Genomic DNA, 23070 nt, shown 5'->3' with positions numbered 1-23070 from the left:
ACAGGAAGAACATTCTTCAAGTAAGCTGGTCAAGACTGGTCTGAGCGGAACACACAATTGACGTCAAGGTGAACGCGATCCAATACTTTCCCTCGGCTCTGACAAATGCGAACGGTTTTCTGCCAGTCTTATCTCGCGTGTCGTCGAGGTGCGACGCCTGCGACCCCGCTGGCAGCACTCTTCACCCCGCCAACGTCGTGAGATGCCTGGTAGCTTCCAGGGCGCTACTTACGTTGCCCAACTGCAATTGCATCACATGCTGCATCGCACCAATTTGTCACACCAGCGTATGTGGTCCCTGCGTGTATGGAGCGTAAAGCTACTAAATGACAGTGTTGTGCCCTGTGTCTTTATTTCATTATCGCTCCTATTTTCCAATGCCTTTAGTCTTCTGTGCATCTCTATCCTTCCAGATTAAGCAGGCATTGTACCCCACCCGCTGGCAGTAGACAGCGCTTTCATTTCCCGTCTCTGGGTTTGCGTTATGTCCGCGAATCTAGCAATAATCGTCATAATATTGTTAAGTGCACCTAACTGCGCCGATAGAGGATGTCTACTCACCGACGATAATGCTGTTCATCAGGAGTTTATTTTTATCTTTTAATTTTATTTAGGAAAATACTGCCATTTTGAATGTCATACTTTAGGCAGCGGTGAGCGATACATTCGCATTAACACAATACAGAAAATACAGAACTGAAACGAAGCAGAATGAATGTAGAGCTGTTCTTACTGCAGTAAAAAAGTATCATTCGTATAGAATGAAAGGCCGAATGATACACAAATCCAAACAAAGTTATATAATACTACAGCAATATCAACTAACATCACATGCGCACGACAAGGGTAGCAACTACCAGTTATGTCACGTAATAATAATGGCCAAACAGATACATAATACCATGCAAAAACATAATACCTAATAACAATAAAACAATTTCGTAAGTTATCCTGGCAAACAAAAGTGATGCCAGATGCCACCCACAATGCAAATAATGTCGAGAGCAATACCGAAAGTACAGATGAGCATACTTAATTACAAAAGGCGACAAGAAGTTCATTAGGAGTTAAAGCAGTCACTCTGAATGCAGGGAGGGGTCAGAACAAAGTACACTTTAAATATAAATCAGACTGGAATTGTCAGTAATGCAGTGCACGCAACTCGCGTACCAACGATTTCTGATTGGCACTTTCGAGAACCTCGGGTGGTAATCTATTGCAGTCGTCCATCGTACGAGAAAGGAATGAATACCTGTATATATTTGTTTAACGGAGGTGTCGCGTAGCTTTTTTAGACTCTTCGCAAGTTTCAACTTAAGGACATTATTACTTGTGCCGCGCCACCATACACAACCCACCACTAAGATTTCACGTTATGTCACGTGACTCAGCAAGAGGTCTTGCTTCCTGTAACATAATGCTTAGTAAATCAAGAGCCTTTCACTAAAACATTTTGTTTCAAAAACTGACTATCTCACATTTATATCGGGCTACCGCTAAAATTTATTTTTTTACAACAAAAAAAACTGAGATTCATAGATACGAAACACGTAAAACGGGAGAACATAACACCCGAAAAGTTTAAAATTTCTACGATTGCTCTCAAATTACAAAGGCACTAATATTTAGAATAAACCGAACAGTATAACTCGCGATTCTCCCAACTTTCACTACCTGCAACGCTGCTGCTTAGCACATCAGGCGAGAACGCTAAAATATTCCCCTCAAAGCTTTTCTGATAAAGTGTTTGTGGCAGTCAGTTCTATCTGTTTGAAAAGCAAGAAAGTTAGCCTATTTTTTTCCGACGCCTCATGGTCTTCCTACAACAATGAGTTTTACAGGGGCTGTGCGTCCAAGGAAAACGGCCCCCGCTGCTCGCACCTCATAAATCTTTGAACGTGTTCGAGTTCTGCATTATAAACAGTTCACATATATTTTCGCTATGTGATTATAGCACGGAAAAGCATGCGCTCAGTTATCTGCGTAAATGTCTTTTTTTTTCTAAGCATTGCGTTCCAATAGATACCAAAGTAGTGAGAAAAGTGGAATCATGAGCTCGCATACACATGTTTTTCGCTATCGGGCCGGCATGAAACGGCGCTTTTTCCACAAGTATTCATACCTCTGTATAACTAACGAGGAAGAGGAAAAAATTTATTCTGCAAAAGAAAAAAGACAAGCCATTGTCTTTCTGTTTGGGCGGAGAGGCGCTCTGTAACCGTGAAGCCACACCACACAATACCCTATAGCCGTGCGTCAAGCTCCATACGCAGAACACGTTAACGCCACACCTAAACTTACCTTGGAATCACGCGATGAAAATATTGTCGCTTGCAAGGTGTTTTTTGCTCTTTGGCTTTGGCGGGGCTACAAGCTCTACGTTTGGTAATTATTAACCTAGTTTATTAAGCTAATCTGCATGATCCGTCAAATTTCTTTCCTCAGCTTCAGCTAGATCTAGCGAATCGCTTCTTAACGCTATCAAATCTAAATCTATGTATTCGTGAACGAAAAGCGCTGAGGTTACTGACAAGGACAATGCTATGCAAATCGATTAGTATCATGTTACCTGATTCTAGGCACGCATGAAAATTGTGCTCCCCACACGTTGGCATTATTCTGTTTTAATGCGCCCGTAATTCAGTCCCCTTTTTATTCAAGTAATTCAATCGCTTCCAATGCTCCAACAGGCAAGTGCTTGCGTCATACTCATCACTGAAATTGATACGCGAGATATGGTCTCGCATTCCAAAAATCTACTGTTGCATAAGTAAGAGGTGTTTTCTGCAGTAGAAGTCTTGTGTCCTGGTTTGTCTGCTTGCTTGTTTATTATTTATGTGAAAGCCTGAAATGGGGCCCGTTGAACAAAAGAGCCGGTATCCGTAGAAGCCAAACGGCACTCCAGTTGCCACTGAGAGCGACGCCACGTCACGCGCCCACCTTGACGTAGCAGATGACGTAGCAGAGAACGCTATAGGGAACATCTGCTGCCGTCACGCCAGCTGGCACGTAAAGCGAGAAGGCATTACTTCTGCGCCACCTTACCCGCGCTCTCAGATTTCTGTGTTATCTCCGCGCTGCTTGTTCGCGCCAGCTGTAGCCTGAGCTCTAATTTCGCCTCGGTAATCGTTGTAAAGAAATTATTGTGTAAAAATTAGAATTAGCTTGAAAGGAAGAACGCTGGCGGTAGTCAGCTTCGAAACTACGACCCGACGCCCTGAAATCAGATGTCCTACCCACTGTACTAAACCAGAGCCGGCTAAATAGCAAATCTGTACACTCTGCTTTATGACATCATGCTACTTGGACAAAACATTTCCCTTGCCAAGCCAAGCATGAAGAAGGCGGTGCCGTCAATATAACCAAAGCTTACACGGGAGCGTCCTCGTTTAGTTCTATGGCAGTCGGGCAAGGTAGCATGACGTCACGGTTGGAAGTACATCGGCGTTGTGCTACCTGAGAGGCGTCGGCCAAGCGTCTCAGCGCGCTCGCTTGGTCGCGAGGAGTTCGTACCTTGAAGGAGCGCTCAGCGCCATTAAGTCGACTGTAATGTTTTCCCGTTCACAACTAATACGAGGTTCTTATCTGTCGTAAAATTATTTTAGGTGAAGGAGAGCGAGAAAAAGAACTTTTCTTTTTACACTAGCGTTCGGCGCTCACCTCTGGTCGGTCAGCTACCAGTCCTCACCCAACACATCTGTGACATGCTGGATAAGCACCGGCAGGAGAATCTTAGTTGCATGGAGTGGTGGAGTGAGCCAGTCCCTCCATGAACATGGCTGTATGTTAGTGGGAATGGTGGAGAGGGCTGACTGCAGTTTGAGTTGACTGCGAGGGCAATGCCATAGGCAATGCTCTAGGGACGGATATTCTATGCACTTCGGGGCATTTTGGTGGCCCAGGTAGGCCTTGGATATAGTGACGCAAAAGAGGAGTCACTACTGAGTTTGTTTGAAATCTTCGGAGAATAGTGCTGTCTTCTCGCGAGAAATTAGCAGGAGGAGTAATAAAGGCGACGGCATTGGTAGGTGAAGGAGTGTTCAGCTGTCCGATGCAAATATTTCACAGCTACGTTTTACCGCAATATGCGAAGTAATCTCATATGCAAATGCGACACCGAAGTGCTTCGCTGCTATTGTGCTCATTAATTTTATGAGCCAGCTGCTGATATGTTTTGTATACTTGTATATGCGCAGCGTAGTGCTGGTCGCCTGCCGCAACCATTCACACTGCCTTTCAATGCAATACAGATGCGGCGCCTCTACAAGGTGATCTGTACTTTATTCTGTACGTTTCTAAGACAGTGGTTCTTCCCTAAGAACACTACATGTCAGCTGGCGGTGCCGCCGTGAAGCCTGCGCATGGGCAGACGAAATTCATGGCGCGCTGGGGCGTGCAAACCCTGAGAAACGCGTCATGCGGCAGCCGGGCCACTCTAACGCGCTTCTTTTTCCACACGCTGCGCCATCTAGTGGCGTTGCTGGGAAGTCCGCGCGTGGCCTACGAGACGAGAAGTCTGGCGCACAGGTGCTGGCGAACACTTGAGAGTTGCCGCACTACCAATTACACATACTCAGTAACCTAATTGGCTAGAGGCTGATTGAAGGGCGTCATACACCCAGTGCAGTCGTGGCGCACCTCGTTTAAGTGTTGGCGTGAACGAAGTTCGTTGCAAACTGGCACATACCCAGTGCATTTGCGGCGTAGGGTTGCTGTGCTTGAAGAACCCTTGTCACCCCGGTTCGATTCAGCTCAGCACAGCAGAAATATAAGGGATCATGTTCATCATTTTACAGGTGGCTAACGCCTACTGGCACACAGCCAGTGGCACACATTAGCATCAAAGAGGTTTACTGACAACGAGCACAAAGCTAGTTGCACATACCTCAAGTCGGTATTATAGATGTTCATTGAAGATCACTAGTCCGGATGGCACATGCCCAGTGCTCTCAGTCGACGTCAAATATTTTCTTCGAAAAGCGCGACGTTCCCAGTCCCGCGTCGACTGTGACCCATGTCTGCATGAGAGAAGTTTATTGCAGAGTGGCACAAATATACACACTGCCACATACTCAGTTACCCAAGTTGTTCCGACGGTCGGTTTCGAACCCTGTTTCCTCAGCACACCAGCCCGATGACTCTGGTAGGCGGGAACATGGTTAAATACGAGCATTTAGGGGTAGAAACATGTATGTATGTGGCGTCCTAAAAGTGCATGAAGTGTCCTAGGAGTGCTAACGCATTGAAAATTGTCGCAGTTTTACCCTAAAGGCGAAGCATCGATTGCAATAGCAAACTAGTTGGCACCTATACGAAGTAAGGATAGTAGTATGATTAGCCGTATAAACTTGGAAACACTCGCTTGTTAACTGAATTGCCAAGCATAGTGTCAATGCGATCAGGCAGACATGAACGCATTGACACTCGATGACCGCACTCGATGGCCGCGGACACTTGGTGTCAAAACACTTGCGTGCTGTTTATCGCTTCAACGCAAACTGAGCGGCGAGAACGCAGCACGTACAAAGTTATGAGGCGTCTGCAGATCGTGTTCAAAAAAAAATGGCTGTGGCTTAGCTAAGGTTAAGCCCAGGATGCGAAGCATACTAGCCTTTATTTTAGTTGTTGAACCACTGTTTAGCCTGGTTAACTGCTGTTGCTTGGTTATATTTGGTTCGGCTAGGTGAAGAAACAACTCATGCGTTACTCTGCTTCGCCTTCAAGAGTGGAACGCGACAGCGTTCCCGTCGACCCGCCAAGGGGTGTAAGACAATGGGCTACGGCGCAGCCACTACGCGCCCCGCATTGGACGCGGTGAGCGTCGAGCAACGCAGCGTTCGGCGCGGCAACGAAATGTGCGCCTGAGCAAGCGATGCACGCCTGAGCCTTAGAAACAGCTAGTTTCTAAGGCAACACCGCATTCACTTGAGGCGCTTTTGTACCGCTTTGAAGCATCGTACTCGTGGCTCAGTGGTAGCGTCTCTGTCTCACACTCCGGAGACCCTGGTTCGATTCCCACCCAGCCCATCTTGCAAGAGTTGAGCCAAAGCCACCTAGAAACAAGCGCAGCTGCTTATATACCGCCGCGACGCCGCGAGCGACGGCGCGAGTTGGAGCCCCGTTTCTCCTCTGTCGTGACGTCACGGTGTCACGTGGTCAGCCTTGAAGGCGACACCGCCGCGCCTGAGGAGCTGGGTTGAGCTCTAGTAATATGCTTCGCATAATAGGCAGCGCGCTAGCGCATACGACCATGCAAAGTAAGCACTTGCTGCTGGAGTAGAACGCCTCCCCCTTCCTCTTGCGTTGCATCCCTGCTTTCCTCCCTTGAGCGCGCGATATTGAGCCGCGATCGTTGGTTTCCCTTGGGCGCGGTTGCGAATTACGCAGTTGCTTCTGGAGAATAACACCACCCCCTCCTCTCCCTCCCATCCCCCCACGGCCTTTCTCGCGATGGAAGAGAAATGGCCCACAAAGGTATGCGCCGTCGATGAGCCGAGGCTCTGCCCTCAATGCACATCGCTTTCAAGATAAGGCGCGCGCGGCCGCCGATTACGCAGTTGCTGCCCCTCTCTCCTGACCCCCGGAGTCTCGCGTGCGACGGAAGACGGCGAGTTTCGTTCCCGCTTTCCGTCCTCGCGCGGGCGAGATTGAGCCGCCGTCGCACGCTTTCACTCGCACATACAGCATGCGGCGCTCGCGGACGATGTTACCGCTTTTGCGCTTTATACAGAACATCACGGTGACGACGACGGCAGAAATGCTTTTGGAGTGTTCATGAATGTCCTATCGCAGTTATATACGAATGGCACCCGTACGCTTGCGTCTAACCCGCAATCACAAAGGAAACGTCAGTGTAATTTTCTTTTTTTCACTAGGATGGCCTTTACATTTATTGGAGGGCTTTAGGTATCCCGTAAGCGTAATACTCTTTGCTGAGTGCAGGGTTATCGCAAAGCTGAAGGAAGGCAACAGGAATGCTGGTAGCGCCAGTGTGTGCCAAAGCGTTTAACCAGAGAATACACGGCTATCGTGGCAGTGGGCTACCACATTCTACCTGACTTCTGTTGTAAAGCGTCGGTCGTGACATAATCATTAACATGTTATTCTTTTAGTATTCGTTTGCAACAAACACACTCGGGAAACACAAACGATCCTCAAGTGCGTTGGAGTTGGACAAAGTGTCACAAGATGTCACTAGCAGTGTTGGTATTGCTGTCCACCTCTCCATTAATTTGGTTGTCCATAGACGATGATTCGTTCACAGGCAAGACTGTATAGTGTTACTAGGCCGTAGTGCTTGCACACAGGCGGGTGCTGACGTAGTTTGCGTCTGCAAAGTCAGTTTGCTGTTTGACCAGCGACTCACTGCCATAGTCTCTTCGTACGCTTTGAAGCTGTAGGAATTCGGCTACATTTTCAATCTGTCCTTGCCACCTTTATTGTCTATTTACTAGAAAGCGATTAAACATTTGGCAGATACAGTTCGCATACTTGTCAAGTACTTGAATGCCTGCAGTGGGCCACCTTCCATCTTGCCGTTTTAACTACCTGATCGCGGCGCCGGCCCACTGCTATGCCTGTAGTTGTTGCTGCAGCCTGCAGTTCTTTTATTTTCGATTTCTCATTACTGCTCATCACTTCTTTTCTACTCTGAAGCATTGTTTCGAGCTGCCCTCGCCGCAGCCTCGTCTGCGAAACTGTTTATTTGTTGCAACTTATATGCGTTTTGCTATGTGTTTAGATAAATGAAGACGCGCAAGTCCTTCAAAAAACACCAAGGGAAACAACACCACGTGTCTCTATCAATATAGTGTATTGTTCTTTCTCTCTTAAGATCAAAGATGCTTGACTAGCCACCGGCCGCTAAAGAACGAAATATGCTGGTTGGCGTCCTGGCAGTTCAATCCAACCACCCGGACTTGTGAGCCAACTTGCAATCTTCAAGGCGCATTTACAACAAAAGGCGAATGCGATGGATTTTGCCGTAGCAGTAAGTAAAATGGAGTAGATCATGATCTTAAGTGCACTCATTATTATTACAAAAAACTCCACCATGAATAACGGAACCCTGTGGAACAATAATATAATTTGGAGTGGCATTTGTGATTGGATCTGAGGCAAACTGTGGTCGCGTTTGGCTCCTGTCTTTCTTGCGTTATGTGGGGCTGTGTATCATCGCTGTAGCAATTTTTTTTGCTACGTGCATCATGACCCGCGCTCCTAAACAACTATATTTGGTTAATAGCCTGCGGCCTACTTTACTGATTTTAAAGAAAATTAACGCGTATGCAGTAGTCAGTGCAGTGACTTGTAGAGCCCGGACCTTTCGTAGAAGGTACAACAGAAAACAAAATTGTCACACCACAGATTTTGCGAAAAAGTTGTTGCTGGAAACTTAGCCTTGAATTCAGATGAACACGATCATAGTCATATAGCACAAAATGGCGATTTCACTGGCAGAGAATAATTTTTTTTTCGAAGAAGTTAGGCCAGAGTATCGCATGGTCCGAAAACTACTCCGGTTGGTCGTACATTGTCATGGCAGTGAAGAGCCGTTTTAAACGAGACGGACACACGTCTTTTCAGTAGCAAAGTCTAGTTTATTCTGTATAAAAGAGAGAGAATTGAGCGGGCGGGCGCAGCGCGCCGCAAGTGGCGAGGGCTTTAGAGAGAGAGGAGAAAAGAAGGAGAAGGAGTATAGAGAAGTTCGGTGCGTGGACCTAGGGCGAAAGGAAAGCAGTACACAAAGTTATCAGGAAAGGAAGCTCAGGCACGACTTTCGGCAGAGCGAGTCGGATCATGTGTCCGTGTGCCTGGTGGCCAGCACTCACGAAGGTCTGCTCGCGGGAGGCCCACGGAACGCCCCGCGGAGTTGTTTATGGCTGCGGGGGTGGTGGGCAGCTCAATCGCCGCGCCGCTGCAACAGAAATAAATATCAGTTTGAAGTTTATTGCTTGGTTCGTGTTGTTGTTGTAGTTGTGGCTGCCATCGCTACTTTCATGGTCGAAGTCTTCGAATGAGATATACTGCATAGCCATAATCTGTGTTATTCGTACCTGCTTTACAGCATCTACAAAACTCCCTGTTTATGCATTTAAGCCACAGTAGTAACCCGAAAAAAACGCATGACATTCCACTTTGCCTAGAACATTTCACTGGTGTGTCATCATTTTAGATTCCATTTCGGCTTAAAGTAAGATTATTGTGTCAATTATTTTTTTCATACTTGTTGCTTGTTTCAGCCAGCGTATGCATATCTCCGCGCCCGAAGCCACACTGCGCCCTTGGTCAAGACCATCCTGTTTACTACTACGACCCAATTATAGGCAGCTGCCTTAAGGGCCGCGAATGTACTTATGCTGGTAATAACTTTCCCACCTTCAACGAATGCCAGGCCACATGCATGAGACGTAAGTTTCTTTTCAGTTAAATTGGCATGAATGAAATAATGTACATTTTTCTCATCAAAAGTTACGCATTTCTCTGTAAACTTTGAAGGAGCAAGCTTCGCATGGCTTAGCGGTAGCTTAGCGGCGCAGCGGTAGCAAGTATTAAATTGGTGTAAGCGTCCGTTAACGAAAGACGTAGTATACCTGAGCACGTAATTCACGTTGTTAAAATTTGGTTTCATTGAAGGCTCGTCAGAGAAACCGCTGTCCTTATAAGATTTAGCGCTCACTTAATGGCACGCATGATAGTTAAATTTGTCACAGACGCATTCAACGAAATGTATTTAAGACTTGTTTCGGCGATTACTATTTTTATGACATAATTGGTATGTTGAGCGTGAAAATGCATTTCCGACTTTATTTTATCTGAAAGCAACGTCTTCTTAGCCAACGTTACATGAGTTTGGCATCTCTGGGGTCTGGATATCTTGTAACCACTTCTAGAAAGAAATGGTCAGTTAGGTGTGTCGTAGATGTATGAACATGAAAGTAGTATTAATCGATACCTAGTCATGCCGAGAACACGCAGCAATAGCCAACAACTAAATATATAACAAAAACAACTGTAACTAGCTTAAAATGTAGGGAATGTAAGTTTCTCTGTAGCTGTAACCATCTGTTGTGCCGCCACCAAGTGTCATCAAAGCTAACTGTCGCACTCTCCGTCAGACGACGAGGAGTGATCGAGTTCCACAGGCTAGCTCACTGCGCGCGCATCCAGCCTTTGGCGGCGTGACGTATTCGATTTGTCCGGATGCTACCTAGAATACGGAAAACGCCGGACTATAACTTGCCTGGAATAGGTGTACGGTCGCGCTATTAAAAGACAGGACGAAAGAAGACACACAGGGACACACACATATGTGTGTCCCTGTGTGTCCTGCCTTTTAATAGCGCTACCGTACACCTACTCCAGGTGCGTTATCAACAAGCCCACATTGCAACCTTCTATAACTAGCCCCTGAGGAATTCGTAACGGCAGCATAGCACCGCGTCGAAAGACGGCTGTGGATGCCGAAGAAGGAAACGGAAGCGCACCGAGGCTGCACCCGTTTGACGGGCCAATGAGAACGCCAAGCACATGCCAGTCATGTCAAGATGATGGTCGAAATTCCCGAGGCCCATCTTGCAAAAGTGCATGGTCCGTATCTTGCCCGCAAAAAACCGCAGGACGTCAATTAGAGTAGGGGGGCTTTAGCGGAAGAAACCGCCCCCTCCTGCCCACATACACATAGATACGCGTAGCTGTCCAAGCTTCTGATGAATAAATAAGCGTCGACTTTGCTGCAGGATGACCAAGGAAACCCGATATGTAAAATAGTAATCACGTGTGAAATATGACAATATACGAATCAGGTGAATAATAAGCATAACAAAACACAGAATAGTGACATACAATCAAAAACAATTGTGGCGTTCTCCGTGCCGAAACCATTTTCTGATTATGAGGCACGCCATAGTAAAGTACTCCGGAAATTCGGACTACCTGGGGTGCTTTAACGTGCACCTAAATCTAAGTAAACGGTGTTCTCGCAATATTTGCGCATGAAATCATTTCAACAATTACGTACGTCTACCTTGTCTTCTTTAGCACCGGCAAATGCTGGACACTTATCGTTTTAGTGCACAGCTTTTTCTAGAACACAGACCGCTCCTGCGTTGAGCGTCGGCGTCCTTGGCGCAACCAAGGCGTGGAGTGTAGCGGGGGACGAAACTGGTAGCGAAGAGAGTGCGAGGAGGAAAGCGGAGGACGAGGTTGCAGCGGAATATGAGGCGGAAAGCCGAGGAGGGGGTTATGCTGAAAGCGTGAGAAAAAAAAGCTCAGTGCCGCGCAAGACGGGGTCCGCGGCGACAACCGCTACGAGGTGGCGTCAGAGTAGAGCGCCGTCGCGTCTTCACCGATTAAGCTATCGATAAGGCACGCGCCGACCACGCCCACCCATACTATATATATGGAAAAAAGCGCTGCATGAGTGGACTAACAGAAGCCACCGCGTAGGCAACGCGGTGGCTTCTGTTAGTCGCGCCCACGCGTTGCCTACGCGCTGGCTCTCGCGATTTCCCGATTAGCGAGGCAGTCGCGCCACACTTCGCTCCGTTTGCAACGTGCCGCGTGAAACGGATTATATATCGCGAAATCAAAACAGGCATACAGCGGCACTCAAATTTCGCATTAGGGAGTATCGTAATCATCCGTGAAGTGTTTTCTACGAAAATCGATCTGTATTGTGCCGATATACATATTTCAGTATAATCTTACTCTGATTCGACTCCCTTCTGCAAACGTTGTTTTCTGGCAAGTGTAACATGCGGATTACTGTCTTCAAACTTATTTCGAACCAAATATTTTAGTGCAATATATAATACTAGAACAGAAACGTCTTTAAAAATGTTCGTATTTCGCATTTTTTATGCAAAAGGAACAGATTTCAAAGGTAAAAAATTGGTTTTGCAGTTTTAGGCAAGCTGTTGCTGAAATGCTATTGACTAGTAAAGCTACAATAGTTGGTAGTGACTTGGTAGGCATGAGCGCGGGTGCTCGAACAAATTACAAGGGGTAAAGAAATGATTGGGCGTATTTCTCTCTGCTAATAAAATAATTCGAGGCTGCATTAGCCTGTCTTTTTGCTAATGGGTCATCGTAAGTGTAGAGCTCTCGGTGGCTATCATCGTAATCATCATCAACGTATTTTATGCCACTTTACCGGGCGAAGGCATCTTCAGGCGATATCCAATTAAACCTGTTTTGCGTCAGCTGATTTCATCATATGGCTACACATTTCGTGATTTCAAGAACACCACCCTGTTTTCTACCGGCGTATCGATTCATTAGGCACCTTCTATGTGATTATAATTTAATCCTTGTTATATATATATCGAAGTTAAAGACCGTGCAAAGAGCGATGGAAGGAAAAAGGAAGGAAGGAAAAAGTGGAGAAGGAAGGCAGGGAGGTTAACCAGTTTTGCCTAACCGGTTTGCTACCCTACACATGGGAGCGGGATGGGGGGGGATGAAAGAAGGGGAGAAGAGATAGAGGGCACATAGCACGGCACACACATCGTTGGTTACAGTCTGTCACTCTTGTGCGGTACGTGACATCACTGTCACAGCCGCTTGTCCAAGCCCGTATCCTTCATAAACCGAAGTAGTCCCTTCGTCGCCTTCAGCTGCGATGACTTCAGTCGGCGATATGTGAAAATGGTTGCAACTGACAATGGTCTATTGTCAAGGTGCGCTAGAACGGACGCCATGGACTGTCTCTGAACGTTATATTCAGGACAGTCGCACAGAATGTGTTCCAGCGTCTCCTCGCAAAGACAGGCATTGCAGAGAGCGTTGTCGGCCATTCCAATGCGAAACGAGTAAGATTTCGTGAAGGCCACCCCTAGCCATAAGCGATAAAGCAGGGTGGCCTCACTTCGGCGGAGTCCGGTTGGCATACATAGATGCATCAAGGAGGGCAGGTCGTGTTGATGATTGCTGCGGTTGGTCTGGCTGCTGGGTGTGCACCATAGAGAGAGCGTGATCTCCCGTGCAAGCACTTGAAGTCTGCTGGCTGCGTCGGACCGTGAAAGTGGTATGGCCTCTTCCTGTGTGTCTTCAAGAGCTGTCCGAGCGGCTTTATCGGCGTCTTCATTTCCGATGACGCCGCAGTGACTTGGCAGCCACTGAAACGTCACGTGATGTCCTTTCTCATGTGATGTATGAAGTAGGCATCTAATATCGAATACGAGCTGTTCGAATGGCCCGCGACGCAGAGCTGATAGTACAGATTGTAGGGCTGCCTTTGAGTCGCTGAAAATTGACCATTGTCGAGGTGGTTCCCGATTGACAAAACAAAGTGCAGCTCGAAGAGCAGCTAGTTCCGCAGATGTAGAAGTCGTTGGGTGGTCAGTCCTAAAGCTGATGGTAATACCGCTTTCTGGGACGACTACAGCACCGGACGAACACTGGATGTTTGTGGAACCGTCAGTATAAATATGTGCACGGTCTGCGTACCGCTCGTGCAGAAGAAGCAGAGACAGTTGTTTCAGCACAGGCGACGACAGCTCAGACTTTTTCCCGATTCCTGGCACGTTGAGAAGGACTGTGGGGCTGACAAGGCACCAAGGGGGCATTGATGGTTTAGATGCAGCGGTGAAGCCCGAGGGAAGTTTGTCGTTGGAACTAAAAAGGTTAGGCGTAGCCTTAGAAGACAGGAAGAGAGCGATACAGACCAGAGAGCAAAGGCGGATAGCGGATATTCTCGTTGGCGTTAGGGGAAAAAATTGGCTGAAGGCTTAGCTTGGTTAAGCCTGGAAGATTGCGAAAGCAATACCCTTGGCTGCGCCTTGGTTCGGCTGATGGTGTGGACATGGTTGCCCTTTGTTAAACTTATGGCTATAAATCATCCGACATAGCACAAGGCAGCGCGCCGATTACTGCGAGGAGCCGAGCTGTAGCCCCATTTATCCTCCTAGCGTGACGTCACACCAGCGAGCGCCCTCTCTCGGTAGCGCCGCAGCAGCGGCGCGCAAGGCTTCGCCTCCACCATCGATGCCGCGAGCTGGGGCCCCGTCTCTCTGTCTGGCGTGAACGCGACGTCACACCAGCGATCGCCCTCTCTCGGTAGCGCTGCATCAGCGGCGCGCAAGGCTTCGCGTCCACCATCGATGCCGTGAGCTGGGGCCCCGTCTCTAGGTCTGGCGTGACGTCACACCAGCGAGCGCCCTCTCTCGGTAGCGCCGCAGCAGCGGCGCGCAAGGCTTCGCATCCACCATCGATGCCGCGAGCTGGGGCCCCGTCTCTCGGTCTGGCGTGACGTCACCCGGTCCCGTGACGCTCAGCTGTGTAAGGAGGCGCCACGACCACCGATGAGCCGAAAGTGCGAGCAGTATTACTTTCGCAATAAAAGGGAGCTGGGCAGGCCATGTAGTGCGTAGGGCAGATAATCGATGATCCATGGTAGTTACAGAATGGGCGTCAAGAGAAGTGAAGCGCAGTTCAGGATGGCAGAAAACTGGGTGAAGTGATGAAGTTAGGAAATTTGTAGACGCAAGTTGGAATCAGCTAGCGCGAGAGACGGGTAATTGGAAAACGCAGAAAGAAACCTTCGTCCTGCAGTGGACATACAAATCGCTGGATCGTGGCCATGACGACGACGATGATGATGATTATTATTATTATTATTATGATGATGATGATGACGATGTATTCTCGGTGGCTTCCATAGCTCCAGTTGTCCCTCTTAATCTCAACTAAAATGACGACCACCTGTGTTTTCTCTCGATACTCCATTCCAAACAATGCAGTCAACGCTATGAAGTTCGGTCAAGAAAAGTTATCACCGCGCGCGTTCCGCCTATGCTTCGCTGTGCGCCAACAGCGTTTGCTCGCGCGAGCATTCACCTCAGACTCCTTGCATCGGGTTGCAAATAAAAAATCCGAAAAGAACAATACAAGCAAAAATGACCTAAACCAAGACATTAGCAGCCGTATACCACAGTGTGTTTGTTTGTAAGGATTAAAACTTGTTTCGTTCTATGCTGAGCCTATATAAAGAACAGTTGCGCACAACTGCAGTAAAAATACATCGAACTGTATGAAAGTGTGAATGAAGCCACTACCACGTCTGTCTAGCTTCCACAATGTTGACTGCTATGTATGGAACGAAGTAGTATAATCAAACCAGTTACTTTTACCTTGCCTCTGAATGCTAAGACGAGCAGCCTTCGTTCCATCTCTCGGTACACGAACCATAGCTTCTTCACAATCATGTTATCTTCAGTGTTTCTATCTCGCAGGCTAGTACCGATAGACTGCAATGTTTGCGGACCCTTCTTTCATAAAATAAAAAATAAAGCGGTAATCTGCCAGCCCTTTCTTGTGACTCTTATCAGTCCTGTGCACACCAACCTCTATTTATTCTTCTGTACATTACCTTCTCGAACCGGAACAGCGGTGTCTTATTAGCCTAGAGAAATGTACTTTTTCGTAGAGGTAAACAAGCGCTACTAAATATGTATTCTCGCTTTCATGCCAGTGTTCCCTCAAGCTTTGCACTGAAGTTTGCCAATTTGTTGAACTTCACCGTAACCCAACAACATAACTGACGGAGCAAGAATTCCGAAAATAATTTCTCATAAAAAAAACTGGTTTTGGAACGTATTGTTTTTCTGCAGCTCTCCGCTTCTGCATAGCCCTCGTTTTAGTGCAGCATCAGGGCAAAGAAACCATTACGGAAATGTGCTAAAAAGCTGGATGAACCATTGTAATCTTTTGAAGAATGAGAAGACGTAATATTACGTGATGTGTAAGCAGCCCAGATTGAAGCATGCAATAATTCAAAATACTGCACAACGTAGGAATTACTCACGCGTGTACTTATCTTTATCGGGTCTCCGCGTTTCACTGTCTAACAAATGTTATCGCTCAGCGCAGGACGCGCCTATATGCATTGGAAGTTTCTCGAATCTTATCGATGGTTCCACTCGCTGTCTGTTGTTAGCGAACCTTGTGTAATCTGACTGCATGTATGTGCGACACGAATTGCGTAGTACTTTTAGGAAGACACGCGGGCACCAGCGATTATTTTGTAACTTTCGATGACTCGTGTATGAATGCCAAAGAGCTTGACCCGTTGATCATATTAGACAGTTTTAGAAAAGCGTTTGGTCTGTCTCCTTATGTATGTTAAACGCGAGCAGCTTTGCGTTGCGTTACGGTGCGCGTCACTTCAAGACATTTAGTTTAACGTGCGGTAACGCAAACGCAACAAATACATTAGAAGACAGGGCGCCGTCTGGTGCCTCGTGCCGAACGTAACCAAGCCAAGGCAATCCATCCTGTTGTTCCTATGCGGACGCGTCTCCTTTAGACCTACGCACGCCGGAATCGCCGAAAAATCTAAGAAATCGGGCGCAGTAAGCACTCATAACAAGCGTTTGAGGTGAGTTCAGAGGACGCGAAAGCTCACTTCAATAGTTACTGGCGATGAACGAAAGTGAGAGCGCAGCCATCGCGAGAATTCACGCTGAAGCTGGAGCGATGGGTGCCGCCGTGCTAGACAACGTTATCTCTTACCGTCCATAAAAATTACCAACGTTAAACTCGCCAAACAACGTACGTTATCATAGCGCAGAAACTCAATAACGTTAGGAGCAAGCCCAGTGAGAACGACGCTGTTTCTTTACGTTCGTAATGCGTTTACAAGACGTTCGTAATGCGTTTCTGGTATGATGGCTGCGGAGGAACACGGAATAACTTTCGCACGTATTATGATTGTCGTCGCCCTTCGGTTGCAACCGGCAAACTAAACCTGTCCATTTTCGACGATGGCCGACAGTGCTCGCCGCTGCAGTTCTTTTGAGTGTAGCCTCTTTTTGAGGGCAGATGTTCGCCCAGTGAAACGTAGGTTTCGTCATTCACTGTTGTTGCCGCCTTCTTCGCCGTCACTACTACGTGACAATACTAGCAATGTTATCGGGCATGCTGCGCGCCTATCCTGAAAGGGGAACATCGCAACTTCTGTTCGCAGATCGTCCGTCGATATTAGATCCGTGTCACGTCGCCCCGAGTGAAGGCCACTACTGTCCAAGTGGCCGTAGGTCGTACCGATTCTACTTTAGTTCCGACACTCGTCGGTGCCACGTCTTCTGGTATGATGGCTGCGGAGGAACACGGAATAACTTTCGCACGTATTATGATTGTCGTCGCCGTTGTGCACGTAAGTAGGTGTCTGACGTTTTAGCCATTAGATTTACCGTTACCCAAAAGTAAATTGATGAGCATAAGCAATGTGTTTAGTAAACTGATTACGGCGGAAAAAAGAAACATGTTTTAACAGGGTACTCATAGCTGATTTGCCAGGCGCAATGTTGCTTTGTGAGCCCAAGTGGGATTCTAGAAACGACACATACGTATTAGTTAAACTAAAGAAAGCGCTATTTTAAACGTGAGTGTGAATCACCCATAAGGGACTGTGGTTCCGCAACGTTTGAGATAATTTCTACGATACTACTTCAAAAATGTAATTTCGCAAACCCCGGAAGTTTAACGTTCCGAGCCCATAGGCTGCCTCTTCGCTCTTGAACAGATTCAATGCGACCACCTGTACGTTTATAGGAACTGTTGAACGCTCATCAGACATCACACATATTTGGTACCGAACATTGTGTGTTCGTAATTGCTTCAGATTAGAACTATGGCTTTCTATACAAAGCGTTTTCAAGCTAACCTTTGTGTATTCCAGGGCTAGACCCTCAGTTTAATGACAAGGCTGCCAATTGAGGTAAGATTCACATTTCTTTAAATTATACCAATTCTGTAATGAAACAATGCATATCTAAATTGGTGACCCCATAGTCTTGGTTTGTCATTCCTGATAATTAAGTCTGTTCCTTAGCCCTTACACTAGAAAGCAGCGACCATCATCGTACGATTGCGTCTGCCTATCATCATAGCATCACCGTGTGACTTCGTGGTGCATTGCATGAGCAAGGGAGCAAGATTTAGAATGTCTGCATGTGTTTTATTTTGCGTTGACACTCTATTTACCGCTTTAGCACGCTTCCATTCCTTTTGGGCATCAAGACAAATATAGACCAGCACGCTTTTCCTCCCGAACACAACACAATAAAGGTCGCATAGATATCACAATATTCTGCAGCGACACCATGGTAATAAGCTCTGCAAGTGGACCTGCTTCTACTGTCCGCAAAAAGCGGTCTTCGTGTTGTTCTCATTAGCCCGCAGGCGCTCTAGGTATCATTTCGAAAAACACATGATTTGAGTCGCACACACTATCGGCAGTAAGTTCTGTCTACCTGGAAGGCACGTTGCTTTCATCGCTAACATTGTATACGCCTACGTTTGTAAGCGGTAACATGAAGAAAGTACATGGCTGGGTGTCGGTGTGTATATGACAAACATGTGCTCGTTGCTGGGACGCCAACTTGGCTATGCAACGAGGGTGGCTACGTTGGCTTGCTGGTCAGTCGTATCCAATTCAGGTTAAGTTTAGAGCACCACCAGCACATAGACACACGAAAGAGCGACAGACACACACCGCTTACTTTTACCATTTGTTGAAAGTAAGCGCTGTATATCTGTCATTTCGTTGTGTGCCTATGTCCTGGTGCACTCTCCTTATGCATGCAAATGTACTATGGCGATGGAAATAAACGCGAACAGCGGAGCGCGTGGCCGAAGCATAACTGAAGCTATAGTGCGCGCCGTCCAGTCATCACCATTGACAGGCGGGCACATCGGGTTTGATAGCGCTGTGCGATGGTGCGCCCCCTATCCTGCGACATTTTTGCTTCTGTTCTGCTTCTGTTTTATTTGAAAACGAGGAAAGGTGACGGTGCAGTAATGATGACAGCGCAAACTGTACTACCGCTCTGAAAAGCAACGCGAACCGCAGAAAGCGTGGCTTTTGGCTCAGTCAGCGCTAGTTCGAGGATACGTGTCCAACTCTCATATGCTTTGGCTGTCGCTAGGCGAACCTCTGCTTTACGTCGGCTCCACCGTAGTGCCAGACGTGACTGGCAGATGATAAGCTTTCCTTGCCAATATGCCCGGCAAGTAAAATGCGGCACGCCTTCATGCTGTCGCGATGCTTGAACAAGGAAACAAGGAAATTGTTTGGATACAGCGGCGATTGGGCTAAACGTATTATACCAATTTGACGCGCAGAAACACGAACTTTCGTTGTTGTTGTTGTTTTTGTGCTTGATGCAGCTTCGATTCCAGCTGCTTCAAGCGAACAAGCCTCAGCGGGCGCCGTCCGTTAATGTTTGGGGTGCCATCACAGCCGAAGGCTTGGGTTCCCTTATACGGCTAGGTGAACGCTTCGCTGCTGCAGAATATTGTAATGTAATCGAGCAGGTTGTCCTGCCCGTTGCTTTGGATGGACCATTCAAGGATGGGCTGTTTTATTATCAGCATGACCTTTCTCCAATCCGTACTTCACGTTCCGTGGAGGCTTTCCTAGAGAACCTTGCAAACCGTAAAATTTCGTGGCCAGCAAAAGGAGCGGACATAAATCTAATTGATATTGTCTGAGGAAGTATGATATCACGCTTGTCACGTCTGCAGCTCCATAAAATGAACACGCACTCTCTTTGGGCTGCTGTTCACTCCGAGTGGGACAGGCTTCGCGGCACTAAGCTAGCCACAGACCTGTGTGCCTCTACGCCAAGGCGCATGGACTCCGTCATCCTGGCCGAAGGAGACTTCACCAAGTAATAATTATTGCAAAGTATGTTTTTGTCGAGGAAATCTGCTTCATGATTTCCTAAGACTTTGTTCCAGCTTGAGCTTTTGTTTCAGTTGTTCCTTATATCTTTGTTAGACCAATAAATTTGTTATGGTCTGGGATTCACGCTTCAGTTCTGTTAAGCACACACGCATCGCGATAGCATGAAAGCGTGCCGCATTTTACTTGCCGGGCATATTGGCAAGGAAAACTTATCTGCCAGTCATTTCTGGCACTCGGAACGCACATGCGGTGCGATAGCGCCAGCCGGAACAAGATTCTAGCGCTACGGTGGCGCTGACTGAAAGCAAAGATTCGCCTAGCGACAGCCAAAGCATATGAAGGTTGGACACCTATCCTCGAACTAGCGCTGACTGAGCCAAAAGCCACGCTTTCCGCGGTTCGAGTTTCTTTTCATAGCGATAGTACAGTTTTCGCTGTCATCATTACTGTACCATCACTTTTCCTCGTTTTCAAATAGAACAGAAGCAAAAATGTCGCAGGGTAGGGGGTACCGCATCGCACAGCGCTATCAAACCGGATGTGCCCGCCTGTCAATGGTGATGCTTGCAGTGTCAAAAGCCTCAGCCCCTTTTTTCTTAGACGTGAAATGTTCTCTCACTGCCGCGCTAATGATATGCTGGAGATGTTAGCTCTAGGTATTCAGCAATTTCTTTGACAATAGAAGGTACCCTGATTTTTCTTTGTTAGCTAAAAAAACTTCAGGAACAGAAGACCTTGCAAAAAGTGTGCATTTTCACTTTAAGCCCACCCAATGCTAGCGGCAGAGATGAAGGGCGCATGCTTATGTACTCGTTTGTCATAAAATAGGTGGGTTGTACAAATTCAGCACTGAAGCAGACACTGCCGTCCGGAATTTTCAAATTATTTGCCAAAAGTTGCATTAAAATTCTCGCGCTTCTTTATATTGTCTGTGGGATTAATTTAACTTTTATTCGTTACCAAAGTACACTAACTACTTTGTTTCACCCCTATGCAAGAGCAGTGAGCGCATTTCAAAAGATTGTTTCTATGATCTGCTGCGTGCACTAATACTAGGCACTTTTAGAAATGAAACTGCATGTTAGCTTCTGTACATGAGAATGAAATAAAGCTATCCACATATCAACATTTGCAGTGCTAAATTCAAGGGCGAAAATACACCCACAATGTAGACGCTTTCCTAGTTCTTAATGAGTGCTCAACCATTCAATACTTGTCAATCTTGAATTGAGAAACTACTAGATGTGTCATATTATGTGTACTTTAACCGCAGTCGAAGGAAAACAGCTAATTAGTTAGACTGCGATTACTGCAAAAGGTCACATATCCCGTGGCGCTAATATATTGTCTGCAAGGAAATTTTCATTGCTATAGCTCATTTTAATATTGCGATAGTAATGAAAACAACCACGAGGTCGCGGCATTGAATCCCGGCAACGGCGGCCTCTTTTCGATGGGGGCGAAATGAAACCCCACCCGTGGTACCTAGATTTAGGTGCATGTTAAAGAGCCCCAGGTGGTCCAAGTTTCCGGAGTACCCCACTACGGCTGAACTCGTAATCAGATCTTGGTTTTGGCACCTGAAACCATATAATTTATTTTGTAGTATTTATTATGACACTCCAAGCGTATTTCTGTGGTCGCCGTCGCCGTAAGGTTCAGTATAATGTCCAAGGACGATAACACCGTCCCTACGCGCCCTACACAGTATGTGCGAGTGAAAGCATGCGCAGGGGGGGGGGGGGGTGGCGACGATCGCGGCTCAATGTGGCCCGCGCGAAAGAGACGAAAACGGAGAGCAAGCGCGCTGTCTTCCGCCGCGCGCGAGGCACCCAAGGTTGCGAGACACCGGGGGGAGGGGTTAGAGGGGGGTGGCATTCTAGTCCGGATGAAACTGCGCATGTAGCGGTGACATCTTGATAGGGAGCCGTATCTTGATAGCGATCTGCGTTGGGGGAATAGTCTAGGTGCGTCGGCGGCTCGTAGCTTTGTGCGTGCTCTGTGTTCTCGGAGCTCACTTTCAGTAGAAGTGAATGACAGCAATAAAGTTATTTCGCTCACTGCTGCTGCCACGTTTCCTCGCGCGTTCTCATAACGAATACACGCGGTCATCGAGTGTGATCTCGTTTCTCCATCCCCACTTCGCTCAACGTTACCTACACATTCCTCTAGGCGTGGTTACATTGCCGCGCGCACAGTTCGTACTTTCCCCGGCGTGCGATTCTCTTCACCACCAGGCACCTTTCTCGTTCTGTTTTCTTCGCGGCTTCGGACGTACCTTGCCGATTTCACCACCTATCTCCTCACGCTTGCGCGTAAAAAATGCGCCGTGGGACAGTATGGGCACACCTCTGTCACATGGCGGCACGAAGGTAAGGGGGGCGTTCCCGCGTTCTTCCCTCGGAACAGCTAGCGCTTTGAGTCGCTGTTATTGATACTTTGCATATATGGTCGCAGCGTCTCCGATCGGAGGTGGATGCAGGCGCTGCACGGCGTTCCCAATGCGTTGCTAGACGAAGTGGCGCTCGAAGTATCTGTTCGCTTCCTCGTACGGGTAAGGCTCAGTGGTAAGGGAAGCGTCCACCACAACAGAGTGCAATATAACGCCACAAATGCCCAGCTCCCGATGCATGCTTCACGTATTTTTGAAAAAAAAAGCAGCGTTCGTTCTGCATATATTTATTCATTATTCATAATTAGCAAACCTCCCAGCGGAGCGATTTCAAGCATATGCCTGTCAGACTTACTGTTCAAAGTGTTAGTTTGAAGAGTATGAAGGACGCCTGACAAATTTTATCCTCCGATTTCTGCGTTGTGATTTTACATAGTGCTAATGAGATGTGCGGAAGAAATTTGCAGACAAACTGAAGCCAGCATGGAGGCCCAGGCGCCTTCCTCATTCGCTTGCTTCGCTGCTTCAGAAAGACACCACCGATTTAACGAGCTGGTCGGTTACGCTAGCGTGTTAAGCAGAGCTTCAGAAAAATGCTGCCGGCACGACTGGCGCTTCCTTAGGCGCACTGGGGAAATTACATAAATCATTTTAAGTAACCAAAAGGCGCTATTAGAACCTAAAACTTCAGTACACAAGCCCTTCTATAATATTTATTTACGCTGCTGTGATTCATTGAACTTTCCAACCGTTTTTTTTTATCCACAGCTATCTTGACTGAGTACCGACTTGGTTCAAGCACTGAAGACAGATGGAAGCACATACTGTGGCAATTCATTGTATGTCACTGATAAATAATGCTGATAATGACAATACAAAGTAAACAAACCTTGTGTGGACTCAACTGTGTACTGCAACGCTTGCTTCATAATCACGATGAAGCATAGTAACGAATCCTCTGTGTCAGGCTATTTGCGGCAGACCGAGT

General features: G+C 47.2%; 1 protein-coding gene across 3 annotated transcripts; it reads left to right on the top strand.

The window, feature by feature from the left end:
- The first annotated feature begins 2249 nt into the window (after positions 1-2249).
- Positions 2250-22970, top strand: LOC142564810 (BPTI/Kunitz domain-containing protein-like). Of its 3 annotated transcripts, XR_012824682.1 has the most exons (7): positions 2258-2385; positions 4197-4268; positions 7835-7990; positions 9243-9410; positions 16967-17155; positions 17681-17719; positions 22851-22970. XR_012824682.1 is itself a non-coding variant. In XM_075675973.1 (6 exons), the coding sequence occupies exons 1-5, from the start codon at positions 2316-2318 to the stop codon at positions 17716-17718; spliced, it is 621 nt and encodes a 206-aa protein (XP_075532088.1). In that variant the 5' UTR covers positions 2250-2315; the 3' UTR covers position 17719; positions 22851-22970. The 3 variants fall into 3 exon arrangements, 2 of the variants coding, with proteins under 2 accessions (XP_075532088.1, XP_075532089.1); XM_075675973.1 differs by lacking the exon at positions 4197-4268 and having other exon boundaries at positions 2250-2385; XM_075675974.1 differs by lacking the exons at positions 4197-4268; positions 7835-7990 and having other exon boundaries at positions 2250-2385.
- The last annotated feature ends 100 nt before the right edge of the window (positions 22971-23070 follow it).

Source organism: Dermacentor variabilis, chromosome 11 (assembly GCF_050947875.1).
Source record: "Dermacentor variabilis isolate Ectoservices chromosome 11, ASM5094787v1, whole genome shotgun sequence".
NCBI classification, from domain to species: Eukaryota; Metazoa; Arthropoda; class Arachnida; order Ixodida; family Ixodidae; genus Dermacentor; species Dermacentor variabilis.
This window is presented reverse-complemented; position numbering and strand designations above follow the sequence as displayed.

Bases quoted from the DNA above. Each gene is read 5' to 3' on its own strand.
- LOC142564810 (XM_075675973.1), top strand. From the start codon at position 2,316: ATGAAAATATTGTCGCTTGCAAGGTGTTTTTTGCTCTTTGGCTTTGGC. The intron at 2,386-7,834 runs GTAATTATTAAC...TTCTCTCTTAAG, and splicing joins GGCTACAAGCTCTACGTTTG to ATCAAAGATGCTTGACTAGC. The intron at 17,156-17,680 runs GTAAGTAGGTGT...TGTGTATTCCAG, and splicing joins TTGTCGTCGCCGTTGTGCAC to GGCTAGACCCTCAGTTTAAT.